A 16,570-nucleotide genomic window follows, 5' to 3' on the forward strand; every position below is an offset into this window, starting at 1 on the left:
GTGAAATGGTTTCATGTTGACTGGTCAGCTGTACTCAAATTTGTCATGCTTAGGGACATGTGTTTTTCATGAAAACATCCCCTCTCGATTGTTATTGATAGCCATGGTACAACCTCCTCCGGTCCGTATACTTGCAGAGTTAACTGTAGATTTAATTAATTTAGAAAGATTTCTAAATGGATTATCAGTTAAATTTAATATCATAGTTTGTGTCACAGTAAGGATCCAGATATGTTTTTATGCTTTTGTCAATGCACAGCGAAATATGCATTCCTCTCTTTGTAGAACAATTATATCAAAATGGATGATTAACATTATAATATATTAAAACGTGGAAGTGAAATGTGTCTTGATTATTATGATATTTGGCGACATCTTCTGGGCAATACATTATAGTTAGACGGTGTCCATAGAGGTCCACAGTACAATTTCCAATTGCGTTTTCGTTAGTAAGGTTGCTATCCTGTTTCCATAGTTTTCCGAAGACCCCGTGGGATACAGCCCAGTAACGAAGGGGTTAAGGAGTGGGGGTCCAGATACCTCCTCTCCTCCTCGCCATGACGAACAAATGAACTCGCGGGGAATGAAATTTAAATTCCACAAAGGAGAAAAGGTCTTGTGTTTCGAACCTGATCCAACGAAGGCCAAAGTACTGTATGATGCAAAAGTAAGTAGAGATTGTCTCTAGCTAGCCTGACTTTTTGGAATGGCTCGTGTGCAGTTTGCAGTGGTTGTCTTTCAGCAACAGCCAAATAAATTTTGCATGCAATAATAAAAAAAATATTGCAAGCGAAATGTATCCAATATCTGTTCATTCGATAGCTAGCATACGTTAGCTTAGTAGCTAGCTAGCTAGCTTCTCGGTGAGCATGCAGTAGGCCACTTGCGTGTCCCCACGGCAAATTGTTGGCCCAGTCAGACCGTCATCAAGCACTATGCTCATCACTACCACTAGCGCTAAGAACAACAACAGCTTCAACGAACAGGAAACGTGAAGTTGATCAGAGCAAGCTACAGTAGCAGTAGCAAGCTAAGCTGGCTAACGTCAACAAAGAATACTGGCAACATGAGTATCCAAACACACACATTGTTTAGCAAACGATTTCAATACATTTGTGGATTACAGGCCACGACCCAATATTACTAACTTGTACCGCTAACGTATATAGCTCGAGCTATAAACATAATTAGCTACTTGGTTTAGAAAAGCTAACTAGACTAGAGCTACTGTACGTAGAGCTAGCTACTGCAATTGACATCCATCTGTATCTCATCTGTCTAGTAACATACTTGTATACTAGAAGCCTATAACATTTATGTTCTTCTTTTAATTTTGTTGGTGGATGTGACCTACTGACTGACTGTTTTTGATCATACGTTTCAGGTTGTTGATATTGTAATTGGTAAGGATGAGCGTGGTAAAAGAGTCTCTGAGTACCTGATTCACTTCAATGGTTGGAACCGAAGGTACATTCAGCATGGAGCAATGTAATAATTGGATAGCTACGTGTCAATAAACAGATGTGATACATAGGCCTATGTGGTGGTTTTTGTTACAGTTGGGATCGCTGGGCTGCAGAGGACCATGTGCTCAGGGACACCGACGAAAACCGCAAATTACAGAGGAAACTGGCTCGCAAAGCTGTGGCGCGCATGTAAGTCCCAACCAAACGTGTGGAAACGATGGAAATTGCACCACGTTTACACTTTGTTACTTGCTGTGCATTCTCTAGAACCAGTCCTGTACTGGTTGGCCAGCGGACAAGCACAATGTCGGTCGATGTCCGGTTAACCATTTTGGTGACACAAGTGCCTTATTTTTGTCATCAGGAGGAGAAAGGGATGGGGGAAGAGACGTCGCTGTCTGCCTGGTGTTGAGTCAGCTCTTAAAACCCTTACTGAAGAGGAGAAGGAAGACTGTGAGGACACATGTGAGAACGGTCTTGACTCTTACTTAAAAAAGCAACACAGGCAGAATAACACGTCATGTTCTGTGGCGGGAGTAGCCTGCCAGACGACACCTGACCTGTCGAGGATATTAACCATAAGATAGTCAACCAGACTCAGGACCTGGATTCTACCACGTCCAGTACTTATCCTGAATCAGGGTCAAATGGGAAAAACGAGATAATGAACCGTCATTATCGTAAACAATTTTTTTCCCCGATTAGGTTTGATTTCATCTTCAGACCACAGTGACGAGGACAATTCTGAGGACCCTGAATCTTTAAAAAGCGAGGAAAGCGACTCCTCCGAGGATTTAGACAAGATGGTGAGGTGTTGCACCCATAGTATCACACAAAGGGGGGTCTGGGATTGCATCGTTGTCTACGTTTCTACCTTTCATTTACTTCCCAGCCTGTTTATTTTAAATTCTCAAGGGGGTGACTGTCTTTGTGAATGCTGTTTTGCGTTTCCTTATAAGGAAGAACAGGAGGCTCACGCCAAGAGGGAGGGGGAGGACAAAACCATCAATATTGACATCCCCGAAGTTCTGAAGAAGAAGCTAGAGGATGACAGCTACTACATCAACAAGAGAAAGAAGGTACAGGAAAATGCCCGTACTCATGAAGAAAACACAAAACCATGTTCATCAATTTCCCCTTTTTTTCCCTTCCCATTCTAAAACGTATTAAAAAAAAACACACAGCTTTGCCACCTCCGTGTCTAAATATCAGTTGATGTTCTCTCCCCAGTTAGTGAAGCTCCCATGCCAGATGAACATAGTAAACATTCTGGAATCCTACGTGAAGCACTTTGCTATTAATGCTGCCTTCTCAGCCAATGAGAGGTATCGGCATGCTCAGAGCTCCGCCCAGGCCAGCGTCAGTCCTCACTACGTTCCTCCCGAAAAGAAGTGAGTCTTCAAGGTTGAGGTAGAAGAATCCGTAATTGGCTCTGTACAGATACTTTTAGTGGTAATTTGTTGCCGTTTTGCATCTAAAGTTATATGTCATTTTTGTTTCTTTTCCACAGTGAGGAGCTATGCAAGGAGATGGTGGACGGACTCCGGATCACCTTCGACTTCACCCTTCCCATGATCCTCCTCTACTCCAATGAGCATGCCCAGTTTAAGAAAGTCAGCTCCTCCAAGTTCTTCCTCCCTATACGAGACAACACCACCAGCTCCAGCAAGTAAGACACACTTGTTATATTTCCAACTCATATTTATCCGAAAAGAATGTTCTCTGAAACGTCCATGTACTCTCCCGGACCCCACCCTCTCCCCTTTCCGTCTGTCAGGACCCTCCGCGAACGCACCCCCAGCCCCACGGGCCACAACCCCTCCACCCCCCAGTCCACAGACAGCCAGCCTGCCCTGAGCGAGGCCTCCACCGCCACCACCCCCAAGCGCAGGCGCTGCCCCGACTCGGACGCCCCCCAGTCCCTGCGGCGCTCCACGCGCCACACCTCCGGCGGGGACCGCCTGGCGGAGGGGGGCAGCGGCAGTGCCACCGCGTCGCCCCAGCCCAAACGTCGCCTGGCGGACACGCCTGCCCAGCTGCCCAAGTTCTTCCTCAACCTGGAGAAGAGTAAGAGGGGCAATGGTTTGCGCACGTGCACACACGCACGCACACACAACATAAGCTGTTGACGTTGATGTGTTAGCTGCATCGCTTTACTTTGTGCACCCTTTGTATTTGTATTTACCCTGTCGGCCCAGTAGAGGGCACTCTTACACCTTTTGTCATTCCACAGTCACCGGACTTCATAGGATGTCTGCTTTTCGCAGCTTTTCAATGCTTTAGGCACATCATGAGTAGAACATTTGTTTCAGACTAGCCTCCAATGGCACCTCGATCTCCGGAAGCTAACTGTCAACCCCCAACCCTCTCTCCAGAAACACCGGTCCACAGTGGTTCATCATCTCCTCTGCCCCTGACGCCCAGTAAGGAGGGCAGCGGGGTGTTCTCTGGCCTGGAGAGCCGCAGGAACAACGAGCTCAACGAGGTGAGAACCCCGTCTGGTTGGCCGGCTAGGGACCCGGGGTGACAGGGGCCCCCCTCCCCTTCAGTGGTCGCACCCTCCGTCTGTATGGCGTGTATCCCTCTGGGAAGTCTCAACAGTGAACCTGACCTCCAAAAATGTCGGCCCTGTGTTTGACTGCCTCTCGTCTTGCTGTGGCGACCGAGTGCAGGTCTTGAGCTGGAAGCTGACCCCCGACAACTACCCCCAGAGTGACCAGCCCCCTCCGCCCTCCTACCTGTACGGCTCCCAGCACCTCCTCCGCCTCTTCGGTGGGTGTCCTCCGCCGCACACCCACCCGTCTCACCAGCACACCTGGACACCCAGAACATTCTGGCGCAAAACAGTCGTTGGTTCTATCGAAATGAAAAAGTCCTGCAAAGTCTGTGTTGAGAAAGTTGCTTTTATAGTGCTCCGCCGTAGCTTGTGCCTGCGCCCTAAAGGCCAGCCCTCTTAGACTGTGTCTGTGAGCTGTGTGTCGAGGCCAGCCCGGGGGGAGCAGCACTAAGTAGTTCCTCTCTTGTCTCTCCTCTGGACAGTGAAGCTGCCAGAGCTCCTCGGGAAGATGCACATCCCAGAGAAGAACCTCCGGGCCCTGGTCAAACACCTAGAGCTCTTCCTCAGGTACGCCCCTCCACCCTCCACTCCCCACCCCTCCACTCCCCACCCCTCCACTCCCCGCCACGCCACCCCTCCACTCCCCACCCCTCCACTCCCCGCCACGCCACCCCTCCACTCCCCACCCCTCCACTCCCCGCCACGCCACCCCTCCACTCCCCACCCCTCCACTCCCCACCCCTCCACTCCCCACCACGCCACCCCTCCACTCCCCACCCCTCCACTCCCCACCACGCCACCCCTCCACTCCCCACCCCTCCACTCCCCACCACGCCACCCCTCCACTCCCCACCCCTCCACTCCCCACCACCCCTCCACTCCCCACCCCTCCACTCCCCACCACGCCACCCCTCCACTCCCCACCCCTCCACTCCCCACCCCTCCACTCCCCACCACGCCACCCCTCCACTCCCCACCCCACCCCTCCACTCCCCACCACGCCACCCCTCCACTCCCCACCCCTCCACTCCCCCCCACGCCACCCCTCCACTCCCCACCCCTCCACTCCCCACCACGCCACCCCTCCACTCCCCGCCCCCCCACTCCCCCCCGCCCCCCCACTCCCCCCCACCCCTCCACTCCCCGCCACGCCACCCCTCCACTCCCCACCCCTCCACTCCCCGCCACGCCACCCCTCCACTCCCCACCCCTCCACTCCCCGCCACGCCACCCCTCCACTCCCCACCCCTCCACTCCCCACCCCTCCACTCCCCACCACGCCACCCCTCCACTCCCCACCCCTCCACTCCCCACCACGCCACCCCTCCACTCCCCACCCCTCCACTCCCCACCACCCCTCCACTCCCCACCCCTCCACTCCCCACCACGCCACCCCTCCACTCCCCACCCCTCCACTCCCCACCACCCCTCCACTCCCCACCCCTCCACTCCCCACCACGCCACCCCTCCACTCCCCACCCCTCCACTCCCCACCACCCCTCCACTCCCCACCCCTCCACTCCCCACCCCTCCACTCCCCACCACGCCACCCCTCCACTCCCCACCCCACCCCTCCACTCCCCACCCCTCCACTCCCCACCCCTCCACTCCCCACCCCTCCACTCCCCACCACGCCACCCCTCCACTCCCCACCCCACCCCTCCACTCCCCACCACGCCACCCCTCCACTCCCCACCCCTCCACTCCCCCCCACGCCACCCCTCCACTCCCCACCCCTCCACTCCCCACCACGCCACCCCTCCACTCCCCGCCCCCCCACTCCCCCCCGCCCCCCCACTCCCCCCCACCCCTCCACTCCCCGCCACGCCACCCCTCCACTCCCCACCCCTCCACTCCCCGCCACGCCACCCCTCCACTCCCCACCCCTCCACTCCCCGCCACGCCACCCCTCCACTCCCCACCCCTCCACTCCCCACCCCTCCACTCCCCACCACGCCACCCCTCCACTCCCCACCCCTCCACTCCCCACCACGCCACCCCTCCACTCCCCACCCCTCCACTCCCCACCACCCCTCCACTCCCCACCCCTCCACTCCCCACCACGCCACCCCTCCACTCCCCACCCCTCCACTCCCCACCCCTCCACTCCCCACCACGCCACCCCTCCACTCCCCACCCCACCCCTCCACTCCCCACCACGCCACCCCTCCACTCCCCACCCCTCCACTCCCCCCCACGCCACCCCTCCACTCCCCACCCCTCCACTCCCCACCACGCCACCCCTCCACTCCCCGCCCCCCCACTCCCCCCCGCCCCCCCACTCCCCCCCACCCCTCCACTCCCCACCCCCCCACGCCACCCCTCCACTCCCCACCCCTCCACTCCCCACCCCTCCACTCCCCACCACGCCACCCCTCCACTCCCCACCCCTCCACTCCCCACCACGCCACCCCTCCACTCCCCACCCCTCCACTCCCCACCACCCCTCCACTCCCCACCCCTCCACTCCCCACCACGCCACCCCTCCACTCCCCACCCCTCCACTCCCCACCCCTCCACTCCCCACCACGCCACCCCTCCACTCCCCACCCCACCCCTCCACTCCCCACCACGCCACCCCTCCACTCCCCACCCCTCCACTCCCCCCCACGCCACCCCTCCACTCCCCACCCCTCCACTCCCCACCACGCCACCCCTCCACTCCCCGCCCCCCCACTCCCCCCCGCCCCCCCACTCCCCCCCACCCCTCCACTCCCCGCCACGCCACCCCTCCACTCCCCGCCACGCCACCCCTCCACTCCCCACCCCTCCACTCCCCGCCACGCCACCCCTCCACTCCCCACCCCTCCACTCCCCCCCACGCCACCCCTCCACTCCCCACCCCTCCACTCCCCACCACGCCACCCCTCCACTCCCCGCCCCCCCACTCCCCCCCGCCCCCCCACTCCCCCCCACCCCTCCACTCCCCACCCCCCCACGCCACCCCTCCACTCCCCACCCCTCCACTCCCCACCCCTCCACTCCCCACCACGCCACCCCTCCACTCCCCACCCCTCCACTCCCCACCACGCCACCCCTCCACTCCCCACCCCTCCACTCCCCACCACCCCTCCACTCCCCACCCCTCCACTCCCCACCACGCCACCCCTCCACTCCCCACCCCTCCACTCCCCACCCCTCCACTCCCCACCACGCCACCCCTCCACTCCCCACCCCACCCCTCCACTCCCCACCACGCCACCCCTCCACTCCCCACCCCTCCACTCCCCCCCACGCCACCCCTCCACTCCCCACCCCTCCACTCCCCACCACGCCACCCCTCCACTCCCCGCCCCCCCACTCCCCCCCGCCCCCCCACTCCCCCCCACCCCTCCACTCCCCACCCCCCCACGCCACCCCTCCACTCCCCACCCCTCCACTCCCCGCCCCTCCAAACAAAACCAACCCCCGCTGGTGTTTGCCCAACATCCAATCGATTTCCTCCAGCCTTAGGGACTGTCTCCACTCACCGAAAAGGTTTATCTCCACAGACTAATTAGCCGTACCTTTGCTGTCATGATTGTCCCCCCGAACCTCAAGTTGTCTGTGTTCTGGATTCATCTTTCATTCAGAACAGCAGACACAGAGGTGACCTCTCAGACGATGGGGTGCGCTTGTCTGGGGGAGCAGAAAATTCAATATAAAAAAGAAATATATGAAACATGCTGCGTTGAGATTCCAGTCATCCGTAGCTTCATTATGCAGTTCTTGGTCACCGTAGCTATATCCTCTCGAGGCTATTTGTCCACGGCACACAAAGCCTGTGTCAGCACTTGAACTACACAGTGTGCTGGGTGTCTCATCAAGCCGAGACGGGCTGTGCCGCTAGCTGTAGCCTAGCATGACGAGGCGGGGGGCTCATCAGTAGTGGGTGAGTTGCCACCGCCGGGACGCATCAGGTTTCAGGGAGGGCGACAGAATAGCCTCGCTCTGGCTCGAGCTGTATGTTGTGGGCATCGATCTGCTTACACACACACACACACAGAGAAGTCGTGCACACGTGCTTTTCGCCAATACAGTTAACAGAGCTGTCAGTGCGCGCACACACACACGTCGTTTCCTAACGAGTCACCCCTGAGGGGAAATTACCTTGGGGGTGTAAGCACAGCGCTTTCAATATCATTAAGCAGGCACAGCCTAACTAGTATGCCAGCAGTGTGTGTGTGTGTGTGTGTGAGACAGTCAACCAATAGGCCCAGTGTTTGTCTGCGGAGCCTGTAAGCTGCTCGGCCCTTTTACAGTCTCTTTTACAGCGACATTGTAAAACCCGCGGGGCTGCAGGACTGGGCGGAGTGTCTGGCCGAGCGCATGCCAACCACGTTCCTTCGTTGTGAGGTTGAGGAGATTGGCTGATTTGAGGCGTTATTTGTCCCCGAGGTTTGATTTAGTGTGTGTCTGAGAGGGTGGCAGGGAGGGAGCGAGGGGGAGAGAGGGAGTGCGAGACCACATTAAAGTGCAGAAGATGAGTGGGCGTTACACAAGCCTCTGTCTCTAATCTTTAAATCCAGCCCAACGATCTTCAGCTGGCCCCCGAACCTAAGGGATTTATTTCTTCTCCTCTAATCAAACATGTGCAGTACCCCTGGCCAGCCACCGCTGGCTGCTGTTGCACGGGTGTGTTCATCAGCCTCTCCTGGCCTCTCCTCTGGGGTGTCCCGTACGCCCCTCTGGTTGGAGCCAGTCCCTGCTCTCTGTCACGGGTCCCACACCCGGCAGGTGCAAGCGTTTATTTCCGGGGTCATTGGAATGAACTCACGAAGGACGGTTGTTTTACGGTCGAGGTTCGCGTGGTCCGGTCGGAGCCGGACACTGGCACGTTCTTCTCGCAGGTCTCGGATGTGGTCCGTCCGGACGTCTGGGCGCCAGAGCCAACGAGGACGGAGAATCATTTGTTGCTTGTTAAATCACTCTTAATTTCTCCTTTGATGAGGATAATTTGTTTGCAGTCAGATTAGGAAGCCAGTGGAGCTAAGATGAGATGGCAAGATTTAGGGGATTTGGCCAGGCAGCGGATACTAAGAACATTCCGGATTATTTCCCCATGATTAGACAGGGAGATTTTCCTCTCCAGCTCTGCTGAGTTGGGTTTTTTAAGGCAAGTCGCTGGACAGGCTTCAGGCTGGAGAGGTTCCTGGGGGGGAGGGGGGGGGGCAGGGGGGCAGGGGGGGGGGGGCAGGGGGGGGTTTTCCTGCAGAACCGAGTTGACAAGTCCATGACAAGGGACACAGGGACTGTGAGTGATGAGGGACTCGCCCCTGACATCCAGGAAACTGGATTGATGGGAGAGGGGGAGGAATCATTATTGGATGAACTTCCTGGATGACTTTGGTCACCGCCCCCCCCCCCCCCCACACACACTCGATCATCAGGCTCACCCACAGGCCTACGTTGTCCTTGCTGATGTGTTCTGTACATCAGACTTCTAGATGAATCCATGGAATGGACATGCTAAGTCACGACCTCAACCCTTCCCTGAAACATTCAACCCGACAACCTGAGAGGGTACTTTTACGGGTTAGGCCTAGTGCAGCCGCGTACAAATCAAAAATCGTCTCCCAAATCAAACGCATTAGCCCTGTTGGTTCCTTCACCCCTTGTTTCTGCTCTCTTCCCTAGGTTTCTGGCCGAGTTCCACGAAGACTTTTTCCCCGAGTCTGCCTATGTATCGGCCTCTGAGGCACACTACAACATGAAGCACCCTCGACCTGTCTACTGAAGGGGGGCCTCGGCATGGCCCTGCCCTGCTCTCTTCTAGGACACCCAGCCCTGTCCCCTCCTAGCTAGGCTTCCCCCTGTCTCCGCCCTGCCCCATGCTCCCTCACAGCCTCCGGGGAGACCTAGGCCCAGGGCCCAGGCCAGACCTAGGAGAGCAGGCCCAGGGCCCAGGCCAGACCTAGGAGAGCAGGCCCAGGGCCCAGGCCAGACCTAGGAGAGCAGGCCCAGGGCCCAGGCCAGACCTAGGAGAGCAGGCCCAGGGCCCAGGCCAGACCTAGGAGAGCAGGCCCAGGCCTGCTCCTTCCTGGAGCTGAACAGGGCTGCATGTCTGGCCTGTTTTGGCCCGTCTGGTTTCACCAATAAGAAGCCAGAGTGTTGTCCCAGCTTCGGATGACCATCTTTTCCCCCGGTGAACCTCGGGTGACCCCCCCCCCCCCGAGATGTGATGATCCTGGACGCGACCAGTATACCACGCCGGGTCCTGGGTCTGTCGAGGGGACGTTCGGGAGACGCTCTCTCTCTCTCTCTCCGTCCATCTGTTCCTAACTAAACAGTTGGGAGGGAGACCGTTTCAAAGTGTTGCTTACATGACTCTTGGGATTCTGAGAGCTCCCTTCTCTGATGCTATGCTTCGACGTGAGGAATGACTGCTTGTGATCCTCTTGGGTGGTTGTAAAAGGGTTTTTACATTAGCAGCGCTGCAAGTCTTTTCGAGTCCAAGGACTGTTTACGTAGGACTGTGGAGTTTGGAGCAGTGATCACTGTATGCTTCTTTTCATGATGTCAAACCTATTGTAGAAAGCACAGGCCAGTAAGCTTGTGACCTGATTAGCAAATTGTGATTGGCTAGTTTATCAGACAATGAATGTAAAAACGATTTTGTTCACGTAGGGGTTTGTTTGTCGACTTATTCATTAACTGCGCTTTGGAATTTCGGCACATTTGAGTTGGCCTGTCTCACAGCTGTGGTTTCACATGTAGCCCTGTCAGTACCAAAAGGTCCAAAAATAAATATTTTAATAAACATCGATTTTGGATTATGTTTGATTTCATGTATTTCGAATGACAGTTTGCTGGTCCCCTTAACCCACTATCTATGAGCTGATGCACAGACTGGACCACAAGGTGGGTAAAGGGGATGAGATGGGGAGGAATATGCAGGCTTCTGCAGAGGGTTGTGTAATCCTTTATGGGCACACAGTGTCCCCGAGTCCTGCCTCTCGCTGGACCCTGCCCACCGTGTTGATTTATGGGGTGCCAGAGGTCCTGCCAACACGCAGTGCCAATCGCTGCTCCCTGAGTAAGCGCACACAGTTAGCACTTTACACTGGAGAGCCCTAATATGCACACTCTGTTCTCTGAAGATGGGGAAAAGGTAACTGGGAGAAGACAAACACTTAAGATCATCTCGACTTTTGTCTGCTAGTTGGTTTTAGCAGAATTTGATTAGAGGCCCTTTGGAAATTCAACTAGGCCAATGGAGCGTCTCTCCAAAATGATCTCTCCTAAATGTTATTTTATTGTATATTTTATTTAATTCTAATTCCACTTAGTACATTACATTTACATTTAGTCATTTAGCAGACGCTCTTATCCAGAGCGACTTACAGTAAGTACAGGGACATTCCCCCGGCAAGTAGGGTGAAGTGTCTTGCCCAAGGACACAGCGTCAGTTGGCATGACCGGGAATCGAACTGGCAACCTTCGGATTACTAGCCCGATTCTCTCACCTGCTCAGCCACCTGACTCTGACTAGTACTGCTAGTTTATGTACCCTTAGTATAGATAGTCCACATATTTAAATTTTAGGTCCCTATATGTTTATTGTATGCACCTTCCTGCCAAAGCAAATTCCTTGTCTGTGCAAACTTTCATGGCGAATAAATCCCATTCTGATTCTGATGATGTTTTCAGGAGTACCCAGATAATTCACCAATATCGTATATAGCATGTAAATCCCACACTGTCCTTAAACTGAACCCTCAAGTCGTGTGGTACTGATCCCTTGATCTGCAACCAGACACCCTGCTGACACCTATCGAAGCCCCTGCAGACAGATGAGGTGAACATATTTGGATCAAAATACCAAAATCGACTTCACATGGAGATGTATTTGTCATGTTAAATCCAGTCCATGATAACCTTACATATAGATGTAGTTATATCCAGGAATTTCACCTGTAAATGATTATTGTTCATCTCCTCAAGGGTGTTTCAAATGGCTTTGCCGCACCTTCTCCGGAGAGAGTTCAGTCATACACTTCTATTTGTCTGAAGTCTATTAGTCTGAGTAGTGCACCTTACAATGAGCATTACCTACAGTTCTCTAAATGCCGTGCTGAAGCTGTCTGCTTTGTGAAGACCTCCATAGTAAAAAAAACTAGGCTCTCAGCTCCAAGGAGGTTCACTTCTGTTCTCATAACCGGACTAAATGGGTTTAGTGGTGTGCACTAATGCCATTTGGATGGGATGGAACCACCATGATGAAGCACTTAGAACTGGAACCCGAGCTCCGTGCTGCGGTCCGATGCTATCGTATGGCCAACAGAGCTTTGAGTTCAGGCATCTCCCAGCCGCAGTAAATCGATTTCCGTCCCACCCTCTCTATATCCACTTACACTAGATTCGATTCGCCGAAAGGGGGTGGGATATCACCTGAGGCGGTATATATCTTCCTCGCACCTAACCCCTGTAACCTCTTCCGGTATCTCTCTTTATCTCCCCGTCCTCTTCCCCTCACGACCCAGTCGTTTGGGCGTCATGGATGAGTGTGGACGAAGGACGGACAGCGTGGGGACAAACCGCAGCGGCGCCTTCTCTGCGGTTAAACCCGGCAGGATAGATCTTGGCTCACCTCGCCTGTCCCGAGTCCCATCGTCATCACCCACCGCTGGGAAGAATCCCTCGCTGAGACGAGACCAGCATGTAGAAGAGACGTCCCTTCTCTCCAGCGGGAGTGAGTCAGCTGTGGACATTGAATGGCAGGAGCCAGAACAAGAACAGTAAGTACACATGGCTTCTTTTGTAAGGACAGACTTTGAAGACATTCTATTCAGAAATCAACCCGCAGCTTGGCTGAGCTTGAAATGTTCAGCTTTAGGATTGTGCCCGGGACCTATCGGGGTCAAGGGAGGTTGCGAATGAAGAAAAAAAAATAAAGCCTTCCTCCAGTGCACCTTGCTTGACTCCATCCAGATAGAACAGCCACTGCAGGACCCTCTTGATCCGCAAGGCTCAGATCAGCCCTCTCCCAGGGTATCGCTTCCAAATCCCCAGTGGGCTTTAAACGCTACTGCCGACCACCAAAGCTCTTACCGCACAGCGGGACACACACACAGAAGACTGTGGTGTCGGCGGGGGGGAGGGGGGGGGGGGGGATCGAGTGTGCAGTCTGTCAGGTCCCCTGAGTGTCTGTCTCTGCAGGGGGGGGTGGGGGGGTGGTCTGTGGGTGAATCAACACAGGGGTCAGACAGTGTGTCCCTGCGGTGTCGGGCAAACAAAACAAACCATGGGATTTGGATTTCATCCTGGCTGCTGTGTTAATGGCATCTGGTGAGCTTTACTACGCGACGTTCAATATCTCCAAAGATGTAGTCGATAATAATTCTATAGGTGTAAAACTGTTATAAGGTTTGGGCCTTTGAAAATAGGCTTTATGGATGGATATATTAACGCATAAAAGCTTTTCAGGCATACAGTCGAAGAGACCTCTATCTAATCTAGTTTTGTTGGAAGCTCACCTTTCATGTGAAAGCAGACCATTATCTTAACTCTGGGCGAGAAGGAGAGAAGCAGGGAAAATCAATAACGGAACAGGATCTAGGAAAATGGGAGAATGACTGGAATCCATCACTTGATGCTATGCTTGAAGCTGGTCCCCCCCCTGAGCAAATGTTTATTCATACCGTCTCGGTCTCATCTTGTCTGGTTGCAGATCTGGAGTCAGTGATCACCATTAATGGAGGCGTTGGTGGGGAGGGGGAGGGGGGGCAGCCACGCGTCGCTGGGGTTTAGACATCCCATACATCACCTCACGCTCGCTGTATTCATCACAGGCTTATAGGAGCCCGAGGGAGCTCCTGCTTGTTTACAGGCAGGACGGCCGAGGCTGGGATGATGTCGGGAGGGTGTTTTCGAGTCACAGGGCACTGCTGTTCATTAGATCATCCGTAATGTAAACGTGAATGATCCCTCCGAGGGTGGATGGGACAAAGTAGATGTGTAATGTTGTACTGTGTCATGACTCAGAGCGTATGTTGCTGTTTTTACTATGCAGATCTGACCAGGCTTTGAGCACAGCCTTCATGTGAGCTGTTAGCTCTGGTGTATTTTTATCTTTTTCACCCTCTGCATTCACCACCTTTTGACTGGCACGTTGATTTAAGCCATGGGTGTCTAATGTGTGACAGCGGTTGATGTATGGATTCAAACAAAATCTTGTTATGGGGTTGATAATAGACAGGAGGCTGTAGTCTTTTTAAGAGTGGATCCACAAGGATCGATTCAGTCATTGATCTATTTTATCCTCTTAAAAGTCTCCCCTCATTGCAGGGATGTTACGACGTTCAACACACTTTCGCTAAGCTTACTGTCAGCCTAACCCTTTTCTTAGTGTAACTGTTTCTCAATGTTGCTTAATGGATCTTTCTCTTTCTTCCTCGCTCTCTCTCGCTCTCTCTCTCTCTCTCTCTCTCTCTCTCTCTCTCTCTCTCTCTCTCTCTCTCTCTCTCTCTTTCTCTCTCTCTCTCTCGCTCTCTCTCTCTCTCTCTCTCTCTCTCTCTCTCTCTCTCTCTCTCTCTCTCTCTCTCTCTCTCTCTCTCTCTCTCTCTCTCTCTCTCCTTCTCTCTCTCCCTCTCGGTCTCTCTCTCACATACACACAAAAACATGCTCTGCTCCATTTCTTTCAATTGCTGAGCCTGTTCATCTCTCTTGTATGCTCTCCCTATCCTCTCTCATTCCGTCCCAGTCCCATTCATTCACACGCATTCAAACCCGCGCGCACGCACTCACCCTTGTTTAATCAGCTCGCTTTGTACATGTTGTCGAACTGAAACGGATGATGTGACCGAGCAGTTTTCAAAGAGATAAAGATGACTTGTTATCTGAAACCAAGTGGAGGGAAACAGTTAATGTTCTTTGCGCTGTATTTAAAGTCTAAAGAGGTTATGTTGGTCAGGAAAGCTTAAATCTGATTGGGCCATCTGGAGTTTGCCTGCTGGCAGGGATCATCCAGGTGAAGCGCTCTCCAGATGTGTCGATGGAGACCGCCTCGCCGCCCGTCCTCGCCGTCTCACACCGCTAACACCCGAGATCCCCCCCCCCCCTACCACCACCACCATCCTAACCCCCCCCCCCACCCCACCCCCGCTTCAGCCCCTGCCCCCAGCGATTTGAGTTCTACCCTGCATTCCTTTAACCGGATTTGGTTGCCCTCCGGTGTTTTCGTGATAGTGGCGTACTTCTTCCTTTGACCTCCTCGCTGAGTCATTTTGCTTTGGATGTTGTCCGATTGTGTCCTTGTGACGGCGGGCATAGGGATCTGGGCACTCGGTCTGCAGGATGGTACACTGAGTCACTCATGAGGTAAGCATCCCTCCTCTCTTTTTGCCTCCCACTATCGCTGCGAATGTTCCTTTAAGTGTGTCTCATCTTCATAAGTGAACAGTGAACAGGGAGTGTGCTCGTGTTGTTTACAGCCATGCAAGCTGTAAACTACGTTTAGGATGAGAAAGGGCATTTCTCACGCTGTCTGTGTATGTTATGAGCACAAATATGTTGATATATTCACAAGTATCATCAATAGAACAGGTGAAGATCAGTAAACAGTCATTAACCTTTGAAGATGGATGACCTATGACTTTTGGAGTTGCTGTCCCCATTGTTTATGGAGTCTGATTGTCCCCAGTCTGTCATGTGGCACAGTACCTTCTGTGAGCATTAATTTAACAAGCCTGCTGTCCTCAGCAACCAAATGCACACACACACACACATACACACACACACAGAATCATGAATTAAAACATTTATTAAGACATTCTCAAACGAAGACAAACATGCACGCATCTACAGTATGTGTTTAATAGAACCGCTCTGGTTCTCTGCCTCAGCGATTCTAGGGGCTTGGGCCAATGTCACATCAAGCTAGAAGTGTACAACAGCCTGATTGAAAGTATTGGTAAACATTGAGTCCAGTGACACCAGTAAACACTGCCATGAAGGATCTGTGGGGGGGTCTAACTAAAACTGGATCTCATGAAGGAGGTACACCGTCAGCTTACCCTCCACATTCCCTCACGCTTGCATTATCATCCGGAAGAAATTCCTATTTATCAGGAAATGAGAGTAGGAATGATGTACAGTAAGGAATCGCTTTCCCTTTAACATATTTACCACAGGTACGAAGAAGAACTTTGACACTGTGGAAGGATTTGGTGAAGTGTGAAATGAGCTCTTTCATGAATCTTATACCAATAGCTCGGCCTTAGTGGGTAGAACTAGCAGGAATGTTGCACAGAGTAGGTGGTTATTTTAAATTGCCATTCATCCACATTTACCACTGGGACCAGATCTTTGCTCTGTAGTTGTTATAAGACCTGAATGTCAGATCAAGAATAGGGAGATAAGGAGATGGAACAGGTTAGGGGCTGCCAAGTAACAACACATTAAGCCAGGGTAGTCAAAGACTCGAATGGAACTGGATGAAGCCAACCTTGCATTTCATAACAGCTCAGCTTAAAAGGAGATGCACAGCATCTATCCATGCCCTCGTAGTGGGTAAGTACACCGATATCACTCAAAACTCTGGTGAGTTTTCCTGTGATTGTCTCTCATC

General features: G+C 53.5%; 1 protein-coding gene across 1 annotated transcript; it reads left to right on the plus strand.

Annotated features, from left to right (window-relative positions):
* Nucleotides 1–440: 440 nt before the first annotated feature.
* On the plus strand, nucleotides 441–10,779 carry LOC134007638 (male-specific lethal 3 homolog). The gene is made up of 13 exons (XM_062447229.1): nucleotides 441–667; nucleotides 1,385–1,467; nucleotides 1,560–1,655; nucleotides 1,831–1,931; nucleotides 2,172–2,272; nucleotides 2,426–2,545; nucleotides 2,697–2,857; nucleotides 2,977–3,135; nucleotides 3,244–3,533; nucleotides 3,842–3,951; nucleotides 4,139–4,238; nucleotides 4,506–4,590; nucleotides 9,640–10,779. Exons 1-13 carry the CDS (start codon nucleotides 569–571, stop codon nucleotides 9,737–9,739), a joined length of 1,605 nt encoding a protein of 534 aa, XP_062303213.1. The 5' UTR covers nucleotides 441–568; the 3' UTR covers nucleotides 9,740–10,779.
* Nucleotides 10,780–16,570: the final 5,791 nt, after the last annotated feature.

Source organism: Osmerus eperlanus, chromosome 21 (assembly GCF_963692335.1).
Source record: "Osmerus eperlanus chromosome 21, fOsmEpe2.1, whole genome shotgun sequence".
NCBI lineage: Eukaryota > Metazoa > Chordata > Actinopteri > Osmeriformes > Osmeridae > Osmerus > Osmerus eperlanus.